This window comes from Sus scrofa, chromosome 5 (assembly GCF_054392235.1).
Source record: "Sus scrofa isolate SSC_HxYL_T2T_F1_AM1 chromosome 5, Sscrofa_HxYL_maternal_Yorkshire_Landrace_v2.0, whole genome shotgun sequence".
Lineage (NCBI taxonomy): Eukaryota > Metazoa > Chordata > Mammalia > Artiodactyla > Suidae > Sus > Sus scrofa.
The window spans coordinates 95,359,515-95,377,226 of NC_139387.1; the positions used below are offsets into that span (position 1 = coordinate 95,359,515).

At 40.5% G+C, this 17,712-nt stretch overlaps 1 protein-coding gene across 32 annotated transcripts in view; it reads right to left on the reverse strand.

Annotated features, from left to right (window-relative positions):
- The window catches only part of VEZT (vezatin, adherens junctions transmembrane protein), a 69,376-nt gene that overhangs the window by 51,216 nt on the left and 448 nt on the right, over positions 1-17,712 (reverse strand). For 5 of the 32 annotated variants that reach the window (XM_084957540.1, XM_084957532.1, XM_084957539.1 and 2 more), the window contains exon 1: positions 4,593-4,729. The exons of the other annotated variants lie outside the window; for them this stretch is intronic. In XM_084957540.1, the coding sequence (XP_084813666.1) occupies positions 4,593-4,601 (9 nt within the window). In that variant the 5' untranslated portion in view covers positions 4,602-4,729. Of the gene's footprint in view, positions 1-4,592; positions 4,730-17,712 lie in introns of those variants that run through there. 32 annotated transcript variants of the gene reach the window in all.

Sequence of the window (17,712 nt, forward strand, 5' to 3'; positions counted from 1 at the left end):
GGTATACAGAGGTTAAATAACTTGTCCAAGGTCACAGCAGAATGTGAAGCTAGCGGGTCTGAGTCCAAAGCCTACACCCTTGATCAGAACACAAAAATGCCTGAAGAAAAAGCAGATCTAAAAGGAACAACTAAGATTTCTCTCTCAAGTTTGTGTTACTATTTTAAAATATAGGTTTTATTATACAGGTGTGGTGAAACCAACAGAGCAGGAGACAACTGCCATTGGAAAGATAGTTTGTTACAGTCACAGATACCAAAAGAAGGAAGCAGGCCATGCCGTGGGGGAGGGGAGGGCCCATGGGAAAGCATCAGGATCAGTGGTTGGGAGAAGAGCAAAATGAAGGTAGAGAGCCTTTATGGTGGTTTCTGTGGGAGGAATGGGCAAGGCAAGGTAAGCAGGCTTAAGACTGGCTAGATGGATGGTTTCAGCAGGGGCTGCAGCATAGGGGCTGTCCCTGGGAGGGCCTGGTACCTGACCCTGGGTGATCAGGCAGATATGGATAGTAGCCAGAAGAGCAGTTTGCTGTCTTTTAGTAACATGGGAGGAGCAATCCCCCCGGGGTCAGCAAGGGCCCAAGTTGGTAAATGAATCAGAATAAACAAAAGTAAAAGACATGGCTAATAAATATCAGATTTCATATTGTGTAAGGTCTAAAATGCAGGCCCCGCAGAGCATAATTTTTAATTCAATTATGTACCTATATATGTATGTATGTATGTATGTATACACACACACATACATATATTTCCTCTCTCTTCAGGTTGTCCTCATCTCAAATTATGACCCTTTCACTGGTGGAACACAACTATAGTCTCCTAAATCTGGAAACATATCAGGATTTTTTTTTTCCCCTGTGAGAATATTTTGGAAAACTGGAGTTCCTCCAAACCTTCATAGAACTGGTCTTATGATCTACAGGTTCTGTTTACTCATCCTTAAGAACGTTCTATATTTATTAGCCTCGGGTTAATAAAGTGGCAACTGGGAATAATTCAGGCAGAAACCAGAGGGAAATTTTCAGGCACATAAGAAAAAAAATCATCAAAAAGTAGTATATTACCCATTTAGAAATCTAGTCACCAAAGGTGATAGAACATAGCAGGCACCAGTGTAAACAATATCAGCACACAAAATTAAAGCAAGTATTCCAGTGCTGCAGTTTCCTCCAGGCTATGGGGGCCAGAAGCAGTGGACATCTGGAAGTGGCCCTTGACCTGCTCCCTCTACCCATCTCTCAGGGTACAGCGGTGTTTACCTCTGGTTTGGAGATGTGAGTGGAGGCACTTTCTGTTTGCTGCTACCAGATACACTTTTTTCTCACAAGAGGATCATCAGGGTAAGTTCTCCTTGCTTTTGTTGATTCCCTCCCCACTAATTCCTTCCCAAACAAAAGCAGCACCATCTGCTGAATAACCACACCATGCCAGGCCCTGTTCTAAGCATTTTTATTTACTAACTCTCATCTTTACAATAACCTTTCAGGCAGCGCTCATTTAAGATACGATGAAACCAAGGCACAGAGAAACCAAGATAACTTCGCAAGGTCACAGAGATAGTAAATGCTAGAGGCAGGATTTGAACCTAGGCAGCCACACAGAGCCAAAGCTGTTATTTACTCCACTACTTGCAAGTAACTTAGAGTAAATAAGTTCATTAGCTTGGACTAATAAAGCATTTAATTTGTTTGCATATTTTTTAAACCAGAAACCAGACTTAGAAAATTCAAAGTGGGTCAGCATAAGTCTCCTGATAACATCTATATTTATTACTAATCATTTCTCTCAGATGAGCTATAAATTCATATGAATTTGCCTCAAATTACACAAGTCTAGAAACTGGCTACAAAGAATCTTGGGACTATAAAAATAATAGTACTCCACTCTTATAAACTACTTTCAAGTCCAGCTCACTGGATTTTTAAAACAACTCTTATGGCACTGAATAGAAAATATGGTCAACATACGATAAAACTAATTTCTTTATCATAAATCCACAAAAAGATAAAGATTTTAAAAGCTGCAAAAATAAGTAAATAAGTAAATTGTCCATAAAAAGACAATTCAAAGGAAAAGCTATATACAAACAAGTGACTACAAACGAAGACTTTACCTTGATGGAAGAAATACAAACTAAAACAAAGATTTTTTTTTCCCGGTAGTTGGCAACAATTAGGAAGTTTGATCTTATTTAGTGTTGGCAAGGGTATAAGAAAACCGGTATTTCATACACTGTTAGTGGCAATTTGTTTGTAAAAATATAAATGTATAGGAGCTCTCCTATGGCACAGAGGGTTAAGGATCTGGCCACATCACTGCAAGTGGCTTCGATCCCTGCTGTGGTGGGGTTCAATCCCTGGCTCAGGAACTTCCACATGTTGTGGCAAACACACACACACACACACACACACGTTTATATGCACCGCCTGGCAATTGTACGGGGCATCTGTTCTATGGATATAATATAAAAGTATACTTAATTTAGTTACAAGAATTCTAATTACTATAATCATTTAAGAAGCCCATTGACTTTTTTTTTTTTTTTTAATATCTTTTTGTCTTTTTAGGGCCACTCCCGCGTCACATGGAGGTTCCCAGGCTAGGGGTCGAATTGGAGCCGTAGCCACCAGCCTACGCCAGAGCCACAGCAACATGGGATCTGAGCCACATCTGCAACCTACACCACAGCTCACGGCAACGCCAGACCCTTAACCTCCTTAACCCACTGAGCGAGGCCAGGGATCGAACCCACAACCTCATGGTTCCTAGTCGGATTTGTTAACCACTGCACCACGACGGGAACTCCCACATTGACATTTTAAAGTCACTTTATACAATATTTCTATGTGTATTACACATATATTTGCATAGATGTATATATAAATATAATTGCATTAAAAATGATCTGGAAGGGAGTTCCGTTGTGGCCTAGGGGGTTAAGAACCTGACTAGTATCCATGAGGATGTGGGTTCAACCCCTGGCCTTCCCTAGTGGGTTAAGGATCCGGTGTTGCCACAAGCTGGCAGTGGCGCAGGCCGGCAGCTGCAAGCTCCAATTCAGTCACTACCCTGGGAACTTCCACGTGCCGCAGGTGTGGCCCTAAAAAGAAAGAAAGAAAAAAAAGGATCTGGAAGAAAACTGATTACAATGGTTACTTCTGGGGAGAAAGGGGGGACTAAGGGAGGGCTGATGCTTTCTCTTATTTACCTTTTTTACAATGAAAATATATCCATGTGTTATTTGTGTGGAAAAAGGCGCCCAACATAAGGCTTGATTAAAAAGGTGTTGAATTCTTAATTTAGCAAGTGAACAGAATGATCCTGAGCACTTTTCTGTACCAAAATTAAGGATCTACTCAACTCTCACACAGTCTTTGTTTAACACATCGGTACTATATCAAAGCTATTACTATTAGGTCTGGCCAAACGCTAACTATTGTCAGGCGTCAGATGTTATTTGATCTCTGCAAGTCCGTATCAAACACAAAAAGCAATAGGAAAAGAGCGACTGACAGAAGATAGTAGGAGGCAGGAAGCACTGGCACAGAAACCTGAACTGTGTGATGCAGAGGGACCTGTCAATGAAGACTTCACACCTATAAATCCCTGTTTCCCCAGAAGCCTTTGATTTCCATTCTCTTGTTAAGAGAATTTACCAAATTACTTACAGGTAACTTTTCTTTAAAAGTCTGTATCAATTTTTATTATTTATTTTTATTATACAATTTTTATTATAGTATTTCTTCAGATAAAAGAAATACTATAATATACCATAAGTTATATATTTTTTAAAAGTTTCTACCATACCAATAGAACCTCTAAAAGAGCTTTTATTCAAAACAAAACCTTTAAGGAAAAAGCTAGCTGTAATTAAAGGAATTTGATGGAGAATATTTGCCTGGAAATGATTACTTATTAGCTATTAAAATATTTAAAATGTCTTTTACCTTTGAATATAGCTTAAAGCTGTAGGTCTAAAAGTAATTATCCCGCACAGAACGGGTATTTCTTGGAGAATGGGATTGAAAAGGATGAACTCCTGTTGTCAGTTGTTAGGATTTCCTTATTTCTTCCCAGCTAACTGCAGAACCCCACAGAACAAGCAGATGAGAAGACTGTGAGCACCAAATTACACAGGTAGCTCTTGTCTCTATTTTTCACGAAGACGCTTTTGGTGTATAAAGTGCTATAACTGCCACAATTCACAAAACCCTACAAAGAAAAATAAATGTCCCCACTACCATTAATTAGGTGGCCAACATACTAAATTTCTGTAATCCTTTCACTTATCTTTAATCAGTACACACAGGCACAAAGTATAATTAAAAAATAACTACTTATGCCCCCCCCACCTCAAGCCTTGAATAATGTCATAGAAAAGTACCTTGCAAAATTAAAGATATCGTAAAATAACAGGAAGTACTTTTTGGGGGTGTACACATTTCCATACAACTTCTCAATTGCTATTCCAAAAGCCCCAAATCCATGTGTTAATTTAATTGTTCCTCATTATCAGCCAGGCAAAAATCCAATCATAGAATTCAGTATGATTAAGCTAAAAGGGTCCATAAAAATTGGTCGAGGAATACTCACAGACAGCATCGTTCTAATTTCTCCAGTTGACCTGGAGGAAAAACAGACTGCCTCTTGACCCTATTCTTTGGAGCCGTGCACGTCTCCCTTTGATGGATCCCACTTGTTTCTCTAGAACTACCTACAAAATGGCCACTGAACTGGAGGGCGTGTCTTCATCATTACTAAGCATTTTCCTACCAGAAGCAGCTCTTGGCAAAAGCCTCAACACAATTTCTTCAGGGCTACCCGGTAATTCTCCGTAACTAAGGAAGTAGTAATAGGCATAGCGGGATTTTAAAAATGCCATTATAGACTATTACTTAATATTTACATATACTTAGGGTTTTTTGGTTTTGTTTTTAAACCAGCAGCAGATAAGACATAGTCATACATTTTCCTGGCTGTAGGCTTCTGCTATATTCCAATCAGAAACGTATCCTATCCAATTAATCTTTCATGAAATGTTATAAACAAAAAAAGCTTTAAAAAGATTAACTTTCCATTTTTTCCTATGTAGTAGTACAAACGTACTTAAGTACAACAGTATCTACTCCAAAACAAATCACACCCATCAAAAGAAAGATGAAGATATGCAAAGGGAGAAAACTTGGCTTAGAGGCTCAACTGATTAAAAATAAAGAGCAACAGTGACTTGGTTTTAACTAGGGTAAGAGAAGATAGTAAGGCTGACTGAGTTCTATCTTTGATGCTACTCCTTAATATTATTCAGCATCTGGTTCATCACTTGGCATACACTGGGCATTTCCTGAGTGCAGAGCAGAGGCAAGATGAGAGAGTAAAACTATCACTTTCAGCTGCTTTGGAAAAAAACACGAGAGCCAGGTTGAACTCATCGCCGAAATGATGGGTGTGAGAAAAGCATGCAATAAACATTACAATGAGGTTTGGATATTATTTAATTACACCTAACTTTTTCTTTTTTCCTTATCCCAAATAATAACAATAAAACATTTCTGTGGAGACAGAATTTGTGGTTCTATTAAAAGATAAAGGGAGTCTTTCTCTCAAAATGATTCATTACTCCCTATCATCAGGGAGATTCTGTATAGAAAAGTAAAACCAAAAGGACACGGCAACAAAATATATACTAAAGCAGAAAATCAGCTAGAGCTGTTGGAGATATGGATTTATCAAGCAAAATCCCAACAATAAGATACAGTTGGCCAGATACTGTCAGTGAAATAAATTACAACGTGGATTTAAAAATAAAGGATGGGAACTTCCCATCATGTCACGGCAGAAACAAATCTGACTAGGAACCATGAGGTTGCGGGTTCGATCCCTGGCCTAGATCCCTGGCCTTGCTCAGTGGGTTAAGAATCTGGGGTGGCCGTGAGCTGCAGTGTAGGTCGCAGATGCAGCTTGGATCTGGCGTTGCTGTGGCTGTGGTGTAGGCCAGCGGCTATAGCTCTGATTCAGCCCCTAGCCTGGGAACCTCCATGTGCCACGGGTGTGGCCCTCAAAAGACAGAAAAGACAAATAAATAAAGGATGTCCTCAAATATATTATTCCAAATAAAGGCTAATGGGCATTTTGATCTTCTGTAGTGGGAAGAACAACAATCGGTATATAAGCAACACTCTAAGAATCCAGAGGCAATGAAGTCAGTATACAATACCTGTACTCCTGTGGCGTACACTGAGCTTTCGGCCTTTTCTCCTAAATCCTTAAGGCATGATTTTGCTTCTGGGAACTCAGAACACCTGGTACAGAACCAGGAAAACTAAAATTGAGCCAAGGTTTTCATCTAAAAATAGACTGGAAATGAGCAGAATCTCTTCCTCTGTTTCCTAAGTAATGGAAGCCTCCAGGCATCTACTCTCATTTACTCAACCAACCTACCAGATTCAAGAAAATTTTAATATTAAAGGACGAGCTGGTATAACTCCTTTATAACTGATGGGAAGCAAGCTTTAGAGAAATTAATTCATTCAAGATTAGCATTGCTAATTAATGGCAGTCTCTTGACAACCAGTCTAGCCCCCTTTCCACAATGTTTTCCAAAAAATGAAAGTCATTAATAGAACTACATTAGATACCAAGATAACCAGTAAAAATAATTTAAGAACTGTATATCATAGTTTGAGACAAAGGAATTTGCATTTTAATAAGTGCAATAAAAATACACCAGAGAGATACCTACCTACTATCTTTTGCAATATTTGCATGTTTTTGAAAATGTGAAAGTCTATTGGAGCTCTAAGTATATGTGATGAAGCAATGTAGAAGAAATAACATGATCCAGAGAGAAAAAGTAAAGATTTGTCCCTCAAATCTTTACTAGCTTTGGTCTGAATGGTCAATTTTTTTATGTCAATAGGGTTCTGATTTAGTAACTCCATTAAGAAACATTCTATTTCACAGTGATAAAAGCATGAGTTTTGTCATGTTTCTGATCTCAGTTACTATTCAAAAGTAAAGTAGGAGTTCCCGTCGTGGCACAGTGGTTAACGAATCCGACTAGGAACCATGAGGTTGCGGGTTCGGTCCCTGCCCTTGCTCAGTGGGTTAAGGATCCAGCATTGAACGAATACATGAATGAATGAGGATCCTGAATTGCCGTGAGCTGTGGTGTAGGTTGCAGACGTGGCTCGGATCCCGCGTTGCTGTGGCTCTGGCGCAGGCTGGCAGCTATAGCTCTGATTAGACCCCTAGCCTGGGAACCTCCATATGCCGTGGGTGCGGCCCAAGAAATGGCAAAAAGACAATAATAATAATAATAATAAAAAACAAAAACAAAAGTAAAATGTATAATATAATTCCAGAGCTTTATGTACTACAGGTAACTGAAAATATGTTTTCAGGAAAAAGATGATATAATAATACCTGAAATTTTTTTACTTATTCCAGGCAGCAAGCTCCATTATCAAGACAGCAAATACTGTCAATGTATACGCACACAGACAAAACCAGTTTCCTTCCATTGGTCAAATCAATAATGCACGCAGGAAAGAATCTGCAAATGTTACTTATTAAAGTACCTTACTGTTCTTTAGAGATGTATAACAACCTTTAAAAATATAAAGAAAAGAGAATCTCTCAAACAAGAGAGGAATTTTTTTTACAAGTTTTCCTCATACGTGGGAGATTGCACGAGAGCCATCTCATGTTCATTTGCCTAATTTAGTGCTGGGGGACAGGGAAAGCTAAACCTGGACACACTGCCAACAAAGCGTTAATATTTAATAATTTACTGAGAAGTATGAAGGATGAAGGAGGGAAAGAAACCAAGACAAGAAAGGCTTTCCCAGTTCTGAACAATTACTTTCCCCAGTCGTGAACAAAGAAAAAAGAATGAAAAAAGGAGTTCCAGTACAAAAAATATGGTTATGGCGGACAGAGAATTCACACAGTTCCTTGAGGACAACGCTGTCTCTATAGGAAAGTTACCAAAGATGGTTTAAATGCGCTCTAAATACTACAAAGAGGTAGAAACATTAGTCCTTGAACTCAAAAGTTCTTGTTTTCAAGTACTCTTCCCTCTAGGAGTAGAGGTCAAGATAAGACCAATGACTCAAAGGTTCTGGAGTTCATCTATACTGAAAAAAATCTGACAGCTATGGAAGAGCAATGTCGGAACTAATCACCTGAGCTAACTAGAGAATTCTTCCTCTCAAGACATTATAATTAGAGATTATAATAAAAGGGTAAAATGACAATATTCACATTGCAGTACTTATTTTGCTTAATACCCAGGTTAGATATGGTATCCATCCTTTTCTAAACTTTGTCCTACTGCTGCTTAGCCTGAGAGGTTCGAGTGTGAGGTAATGTTGTCCTTCCCACTTCAGCCTCTAGGGGGCAATCAGGCTCCAAGAGAAAGGATACTGGGGACTCTAGCCTTGATGAAATGAAGATGGTCCTAGGTCAAGCACCAGGAATTGGGCCTGGGAACCTCATTCTTCCTTCCTTTCCTAATTCCTCTACTGCACCATCTTCCAGAGCACCCCCAGTCTACCCAGACTGGGAAGACTCAAAGGTGACTTCTGGAAAGAGAATACAAAAGTTCAAAATTAGAAGAAAAGATAATAAAATTCACTAATAATTAAGGACACTGGCATTAAACCAAGATATTTCAAAAAGTTTTAAGTAGGGAAAGGATGTGATTAGAATACTTTCCAAAACTTTGCTTGATTTTGAATTTTAACACAGCACATGACTCTCTGAGTTAGTTTTAAGACATAAACAAGACTGACTTCTGATTCTGAAAATCACTAAAATAACAGCATTATACCAAATATACCAAAAATATCCCAGTTAAATTTTCGTAGAGGAGAGGTTAGGTCCTGTCCTGTGATGGACATAGTGAGCTTTCTGTTCAACCTCCATCCATGCTACACTCCTTCCTAGTGTGACTCTTGTATTAAAGAGATGAAAAAGCTAAATGAGATATTTTCTAAATTATATTGCAGCTAGAGTTCTAGATATAAATGAGGGTTGCTAATTTCGAAGGAAGCAGAAATCCATTTCTTGCTGCCTTTCCCCCTCCCCCTCCCCACTAACACAACCATGGAAGCCTATGATTTCTAAAGCAGTATTCCAATACGCATTCTCTTGCTTCCTGGTAATGCAGAGGCAGTTACGGTAGAGGCAGTGGACAGATAACCTGAAACATACTGCACAGGCTTAGTAGCAATCAAGTGGTAGATGGCAAGGAAATACGTCACAGGTTAAAAAAGCTGAAGATTCACTCTAGTCAAACAGCCACTATTGCCACTGCATTGTAATACCTTGAAAGACAAATCATATACCCAACATGCTTTCTTTCACCTCTGCAAAAGAAGGCTCTCTGCCTGTGGCCTGAGATTCTAGTTGACTGAAAATGGTGGGGGTGGGGTGGGGGCAGTGTTCTCAAGGCTGGAAAAGCCAAAAGGCAGGAAATAAGATAGTGGCCTCCAGCTTTTCCCAAAGACCCTCCCTCAAGATAACGGGAACCAGCCCAGCTGCTAAAATCTGATTAAGGATACCTTTCCACCCAAGCTTCTTATTGCAGATGATGCGAGAAATGATCCAAAACAGAACCAGTAAGCAATCCACAGACATCAGATTTGAGAGCTAAGTCTGTTTTTCTGTTTGTTTTTAGGGCCTAACCCTTGGCATATGGAAGTTCCCAGGCTAGGGGTCGTAGGGGTCGAATCGGAGCTACAGCTGCCGGCCTACGCCACAGGCACCTCGACAGCAACTCAGGATCCGGGGAGCATCTGCAACCTACAATACAACTCATGGTAACGCCAGATCTTTACCATGCTGAGCAAGGCCAGGGATCAAACCTGCATCCTCATGGATCCTAGTCGGGTTCGTTAACTGCTAAGCCACGAAGGAAACTCCCTTGAGAACTAAGTCTAAATGAGCTCTTTGACTGTGCTTACTTGTGTATACGTCTGCCTAGAAGCAAACAGCCTAGAAGTCTACCTTTCAGGGAACTATACTGTTAAGGAAACCAAAATCCTGCAAAAATTCGTACTTATTTATCCTCTAAAGCAGCTCTGGGGCCCACAACCTACACCAGCAGGAATCAGACTGTGGAAGGTGTACCGTCCCCAAGAAAGGTACACTACCATACCCATTTCACGGAAGCTACAGAGTGCTCAAGATGAGGAGGTAAGTTCTCAGAGGGCACAAGCAAAGGTCATGGAGGACAACGGATAGGAGTTAATCCTAGAGAACAGGACAGGCGCCACAAAATCGGTTAACCAAGAAGACTTCTTGAAGGAAGACTGCAAGAAACAGATGGCACACTCAAAAGGGACAACTGAAAAGAGTTTATAAAGAAATGACCGCTTATCTACAAAGCCGTAAGATGGGGTAAGGCAACCAAGTGGGAATAGTGAGGCACCGAGGGACTAGCAACAGCAGAAATTTATTATCTTCCAAGGGCCTAAAAGCCAAAGCAAAGAAGCAGCATCACTGAAGATGAAGAGATGAAGCTAAAGGAATCCTCCAGCAGGACCCGTTGCTTTAGGTACAGGAACACAATCGCTCCCCGACAGTAGCCCTGCTGGGAGGAATGAAAAATATAAATGCCTCTCTCTTCTACCCTCTTCCAAAAGTCTGAATATCTGTGTCCTCCCAAAATTCTTCTGTTGAAATCTAATCCCCAATGTGATATTCTTTGGAGGTGGGGGCCTTTGAGAGGTGCTTAGGCCATGTGGTTGGAGCCCTCAAGAACTGAATTAGTGCCTTAGGAAGTGGGTTCTCATTAGAATTCAACCACATTGGCACTCTTATCTTGGATTTCTCAGCCTCCAGACTGTGAAAAATAAATTTTTGTTGTTTATAAGCCACCAAGTCCAGGGCATTTTGTTATAGCAGCCCGAACAGATCAAGATACCTCTGACTTAAAAGTCCGCCTAAATGGACTCCACAGGACAAGAGAATACAGGCGATGCAGTCCATAATGAGCAGGGTAGAATTACAGGCCTGGAGGGCGCAGGCCAACACTTATCATTAACAATAACACCCATCCCGACCCATGCACTTGGAATCGCAAAGGCAATTACAAAGTCATGAGACAAATTACATTTCAAAACTTATAAAAGACAGTTGGTGCAGCACTCTGGGAAGTGTATAACCTTCTTAGCACTTAAGTCTTTAACTCAAGAAGCTACAGGAAAAAGCTCAGCAAAACAGAAGAGATAAAATAGATAAAAGTAAAAACAAAAAATTCAGCTGGAGTTCCCGTCCTGGTGCAGTGGTTAACGAATCCGACTAGGAACCATGAGGTTGGGGGTTCGGTCCCCGCCCTTGCTCAGTGGGTTAACGATCCGGTGTTGCCGTGAGCTGTGGTGTAGGTTGCAGATGTGGCTTGGATCCCGCGTTGCTGTGGCTCTGGCGTAGGCCAGTGGCTGCAGCTCCGATTTGACCCCTAGCCTGGGAATCTCCATATGCTGCAGCAGCGGCCCAAGAAATAGCAAAAAAAAAAAAAAAAAAAAAAAATTCAGCTGATGGAGAGTTCCCATTGTGGAGCAGCAGAAATGAATCTGACTAGGAACCATGAGGTTACGGGTTTGATTCCTGGCCTGGCTCAGTGGGTTAAAGATCCAGCATTGCCGTGAGCTGTGATGTAGGTCGTAGATGCAGTTTAGATCCTGCATTGCTGTGACTGTTAACAGAAGTTGGCAACTAACAGAAATACTTGAGCTGGTCTTACAGAACAGCAGAGAAGGGAACGGCTTGTTAAAACCCCTCTGCTTACAAACCGCCTTCACGAGAACTATTTTTTTCCCCTCTCTTTAACTGCATACTCTCCAGGCTTCACTTAGCCTAGGCCATACACCACAAGACTCCTTCATCACCCATAGATAACACCTCACACGTATGGCTGACTACAGTAATGGGGGCAGGGGCCTAAACGGTTTTTTAGGAACTCAGAGTCAGCTCTTGTCCAGTTCAAGCTGGGTTAAGACTTGTTGGGACCACGGACCGTAACCCTGAGCTTGTGCAGGTGTTGGATGAATGCCCTTTTGATGTTAGAGGGCAAAAACCTCGCCCCCCAAATCATGCTAAGCACCTCCATTTTGAACATCCATCCCATGAAGAAACATGTAACACAGATACACTTGTCCAGATGTGGCACAGGACGCCGAGTACCTCAATTTTTTTCCCCTAACCCCAATCACCTTTCCTTGAACCTAAGACTACCCTACTCCTTTATCCCAGAAATATCTCACCCTTTGGAGGGGAGATCTGAGACTTGTGCTTCTCCCTTGGCTGCTCTGTGAATAAACCCTCTGCTGCAAACCTCAGTGTCTCAGCACCTGGCTTGCAGCACAGAGGGCAAATGAATCTCTTTTGGTAACACAGGTGATGTCTGACCACCCTGGTCTGTTCGGTAAGAATCCTGTCATATCAGTTTAGCCAAAACCCCTCTTGACCCAGTGTTTCCTTAGTAATTAGTTCCACTTGCCCATGCTGTATCTGCAATAGAATCCAGTTCCATATTGAGGTCTCTTTCCCTTTATTATAATAGTTAAGAATAAAACTTGCTTTTACTGCTTTAATTACTGTATAGCTGTTTTTTTTTTTTAAAAAAAAAAACCAGTATCTCCCATGTATATATGTTTGTTAAAAAGAAGAGGCCCAAAATGGAGTCACTTATGCTAAGATCCACCTTACCAAACCAAGACTTAATTAGACTCTTGGCATCTCCCAAAAATGTAATGGAGCAGGACCCTACGGGGGCTTCCTGGCCCCAACATACTCTGCTGTAGCTCCTCTCTAAGGTATCCAGATAACAGTATCTCGAACACATTTCCTGAGTTTTTCAGATGCTAAAAACTACCTTCAAAGGGAAAAAATCAACTGCTTGAAGATCATGAGCACACAGACCCCAAGACCCACGGGCACCCAATGATTGCTAATGACAACCACACTGTTAGCCCAACATCAACCAGTCAGAGAATTGTGCACGAGCTGATCCCAAACCCTGCGACACCCCTCCCTCACCTGGCCTTTAAAATGTTTGCTGAAACCCTTGGGGGAGTTCGGGGTTTTTTTGGGGGGATGCAGAAGGTATTTGTTTTCCTTACACGGCCCTGCAATCAACTTTTCTGTGTTCCAGCCTCCGATATTTCAGTTTGTTTGACCTCACTGTGTGCTGGACACATAAACTCAGGTTTGGTACAGAAAGAGAAACTTAAGTCCCTCAGTCAGGAACTACTCCATCAGCACTAGTGAGGGAATCTGCCCGCCATCCCCTGAAAGAACGTGACATTGACACAACCAATCCATTCTTTGCTAGCCTGACTTCCTTGTCCACTGCCTTCCGCCTGTAAAAGTCTTTCATTTTTTACAGATGCTCTCTATCTGCTAGACAGGATGCTGCCTGATTCATACATTGCTGAAAAAAGTAAGATCTTTTAAATTTACTTAGTTGAAATTTGTTTTTTGATAACGCTAATGAACTTTTGTTTTTTGTTGTTAATCCATCTTTCATTACAGGGGTCTCAGGCAAGAACTCAGAAGAGCAGAGAGAAAATTATTTTATCCTCCCCTATGTTCACAGTTTGTAAAATCAGTCCTAGAGCACAGAAAGTGATAATAGCAAGCGGCTTGATTCATTTAGGAGGCAAGCAATACAAACGCTCACGGATTGGAAGATTCAATGCTATAAAGATGTCAGGTCTCCCCAAGTTAATCCTAGATTCAGAGCAATTCCAGTCAAATCTTGGTAAATTCCTTTGTTCAGAAGTGAAAATGACAGGACGATTCTAAAACTTCTTTGCAAATACAAAGGGCTAAGCATAGCCACAGCAATTTTGAAGGAAAATAAAGCTGAAAGATTTTATTCTATCAGATACTAAGACCTATTACAAAGTTATAGTGATTAAAATAATTTGGTATAGGCACCAGAATGGTCAAACTGACCAACAGAAAAGAGAACACTCAGAGACAGAGCCACACATAAAGGTATCCTGATTTATGACAAAGGCAACACTGCAGTTCAGTGAGGAAAGGGTGGTCTGGTCAGAAAATGCCAGGTTAACCAGCTCTCCCTGTGGGAAAAAAACATATGTTGACCTTTACTTGATACCATACAAAAATCACTTCCAGATGAACGGCAGATCTAGAAGCAAAAGGTAAAATAAAGCTTTTAGAGAAAATAATTTTTGTGACCTCAGAGTAGGCAAATATTTCTTTAAAGACCCTCACCATAAAAGAAAAAGGTTTACTTGGATTATGATAAAGTTAAGAGCTTCTGGTCAGTGAAAAACACTATTAAGAGGGGGCCACACACCTCCTAAGACATTCGAGGTACATATATCCAACAAAGGACTTACAACCGCTCTGTATAAAGAACTCCAAATCCATAACAAGAACTCAGAAGAAAAACATGCAACAAGCTTGAATTGGCTTCACTAAAGTGGATAGACAACTGGTCTTCAACCACATAAAAGACTCTCCATTTTCTTAACAAAGAAATGCAAATCAAAGCCCAGAAGAAATACCAGTACACATTCAACATAATCATAAGAAGAAAGGCTGAAATTTGCAAGGGTTGGTGAGGCTGTAGAGCAATCGGACCTCACTTAACACTGGGGGTAGGAGGATCCATCAGTACAACCATTTCAGAATAACGTTTGGTAACATCTACATACGGTGAGCATATGTATTTCCTAAGACTCAGCCATTCCACTTCTAAGTATAAACGCAACAGAAATATGTTCAACAAGACACATATACTGGAAGGTTCAGAGCTGCACTATTCATAATAGTCTCAAACTGGAAACTACCCAAAAGCTCTTAACAGCAGGGTGGATTAAAAAATGGTCACACAGGAGTTCCCGTCGTGGCACAGTGGTTAACAAATCCAACTAGGAACCATGAGGTTGCGGGTTCCATCCCTGGCCTTGCTCAGTGGGTTAAAGATCTGGTGTTGCCGTAGCTGTGGTGTAGGTTGCAGACTCAGCTCGGATCCCACGTTGCTGTGGCTCTGGCATAGGCTGGCACCTACAGCTCCGACTCGATCCCTAGCCTGGGAACCTCCATATGCCGTGGGAGCAGCACAAGAAATGGCAAAAAGACAAAAAAAAAAAAAAAAAAAAAAAAAAAAAGCCACACATTCCTATGGAATACTACTGAGAAATAAAAAATGCTCACATGACCATATGGATGCATCTAACAAAACTAGAGAGCAAAAAGTCAAACAAAAAATGAGAGCATGTCCAAATAGAATTGCATAGTGTGTAAATTACAAAAACAGACAAAAGGAGTCTAAGTTATTCTAAGTCTGAATAAGTCCTTGTGGTGGGAAGAAACAGCTGAAAGGGAGTAACAGGGAGCTTCTGGGGAGCTTCTGCTGTGCTGGTGATATTCAGTTACTTAATTTGGGTACTAGTTACATGGGTGTATTTAACATGTGAAACTCATCAGTCTGCCCATTTATGGTCTGTGCACTTCTCTTATGACTATTATCTGTGATAAAAATTAATGTATGTAACAAAATACAAATTAGACAATGAACTGAAAACTTTTTTCTACAAGGCTAAGTAACAGGAAAAATTTATGCAAATCATTTTTTTAGTGTCTTTTTAGGGTCCACACCCACTGCATATAGAAGTTCCCAGGCTAGGGGCCCAATTGGAACTGTAGCTGCCGGCCCACACCACAACCACAGCAACACTGGATCCAAGCTGCTTCTGCGACCTGCACCACAGCTCACAGCAACGCTGGATCCTTAACCCACTGAGCAAGGCCAGGGAACGAACCTGCATCCTCTTGGATACTAATCAGATTCATTTCCAAAAAAAAAGGAAAGAGAAAGAAAGAAAGGAAGAAAAATGTTTCCAATAAATGCACAAAATGTAAATTAGAACAGCAGAATGCTAATTTTCCTATCAAATTAGCAACGATTAAAGGAAACTAATAAGGTTTTTGGAGAAGATCTGTTGAAAATAATACTCTTTTTCCCAATGAAAACCTGAATTGAGATGATCCTTTGGTTTTGGTCTTAAAAAATGTTCATACCCTTGAAAAACTGGTTTCCCTTCCAGAAATTATTCTAAGGAAAAATCAGAGATGCAGTTAAAGATGGACTTATGTCAGTGTTGACTACAATGGTATTTTGAAAGAATAAGAAGGAGAAAATGGTTACATTATAATACAAATACATGACTGGACATTATGTTATTAATGTTTTCAAAGGGTAATGAATAGGAATAGACTGATGATCAGGTTAAGTGAAAAGTACATACAAAATTCTATGTGGTATATTTTTTGTGTTAAAAAATATCAAATGTACAATTAAAGATATATTTGAGTTGGAGTTCCCAGGTGGCCTAGTAGTTAAGAATCCAGTGTTGTCACTGCTGTGGATCAGGTCACTGAGGTGGCAAAGGTTTGATCCCTGGCCTGGCAACTTCCACATGCTCTGGGTGGGGCCAAATTTAAAAAAAAAAAGACACATTTGAGTAGAAAAAAAGTCTGTAAGAACACATACTATAAGGTTAATAGTGGCCATCTTTGGATGGTAGAATATTGAGTGATTTTAATTTTGTGGCTTGTTTTCTACTGAAATGTTCTCTGAGCATATATTACTGTTACATTCAGATATCTAAGGAAATAAGCAGGTTAAAAAAAAAAAAATCCACCCAGTCAGTCCCCTTTCTCTAAGCAACACAGATTTCTGTCTCTCCTTCATCTCCCACATTGAATCTTCTGTTTCCTAGATTTTACCATAGAACAATCTGTCCAAGCCATTATTCTATTTTTTCTTCTTGAATTTCCAAAATTCAGGTGTTTGTCTTCCCTACTGACCTCCTCAAATCCAGACTCTTCCTTTTGGTAAAAGGGCCATATCTTTCACTACTTCTCCATTCTAGCCACATGGAGAAGTAGTGGAACCACTTTACAGCGCGACACTTACCACTCACGTCCCTTTACACCAGATATTTCCACACCTCCCAATCTTGGCATACCGTTCTTTCCCTATAATGCATTTTCTCCCTTCCATCTTTCTAAACAGATTCATAGTCCAAGATTCACCTCCGATATCCATTTACTGGGTGTAGCTTCTCCAAGGCCACAAGAACAGACCGGGGCGGGGTTCCAAATCAATCCTCCAACGACAGTTTGGATATATTTCAACATTTCCCATTCCATAATGTTTATTGCCTAGCTCTCTAACTGTACGGAACGAGATGTCTCTTTTCTTAAATTTCTTAAAATCCAGTTGGATGAATGGACTTTATAAAGCATACATATATGCTTTATTACAGGGGTGCGAGTTTTCACCTGTGTCTGATATAGAAATGGCATCAAAAACATTAGCCTGTTTTTTTTTTTTTTTTCCTTTCCTTTTCATTCAAGATGGCAGAGGACGTCTTAAAATAATCCCACACAAAAGCACTCACACTGGAGCCTCGAATCAGAAGAACTGGCTACACCTAGCGTAATAGCAATAGGACAAAAGAATTAGATGCTGAGAAGCCCCGGCTCTAATCATCCACAGGAGGTCCCACACACAGATTTCCAACTACTTTAGAAAACTAGCACCTGCAGCCTTCATTCCAGGGCCACGCCTCGACCGTGAATGGTGATCTGCGGCACTTCTGGATACTGACCCCCAAAAAAACTGAGGACGAGAAACGGGGAGGATAAATTGTATGGGTGAGTATCC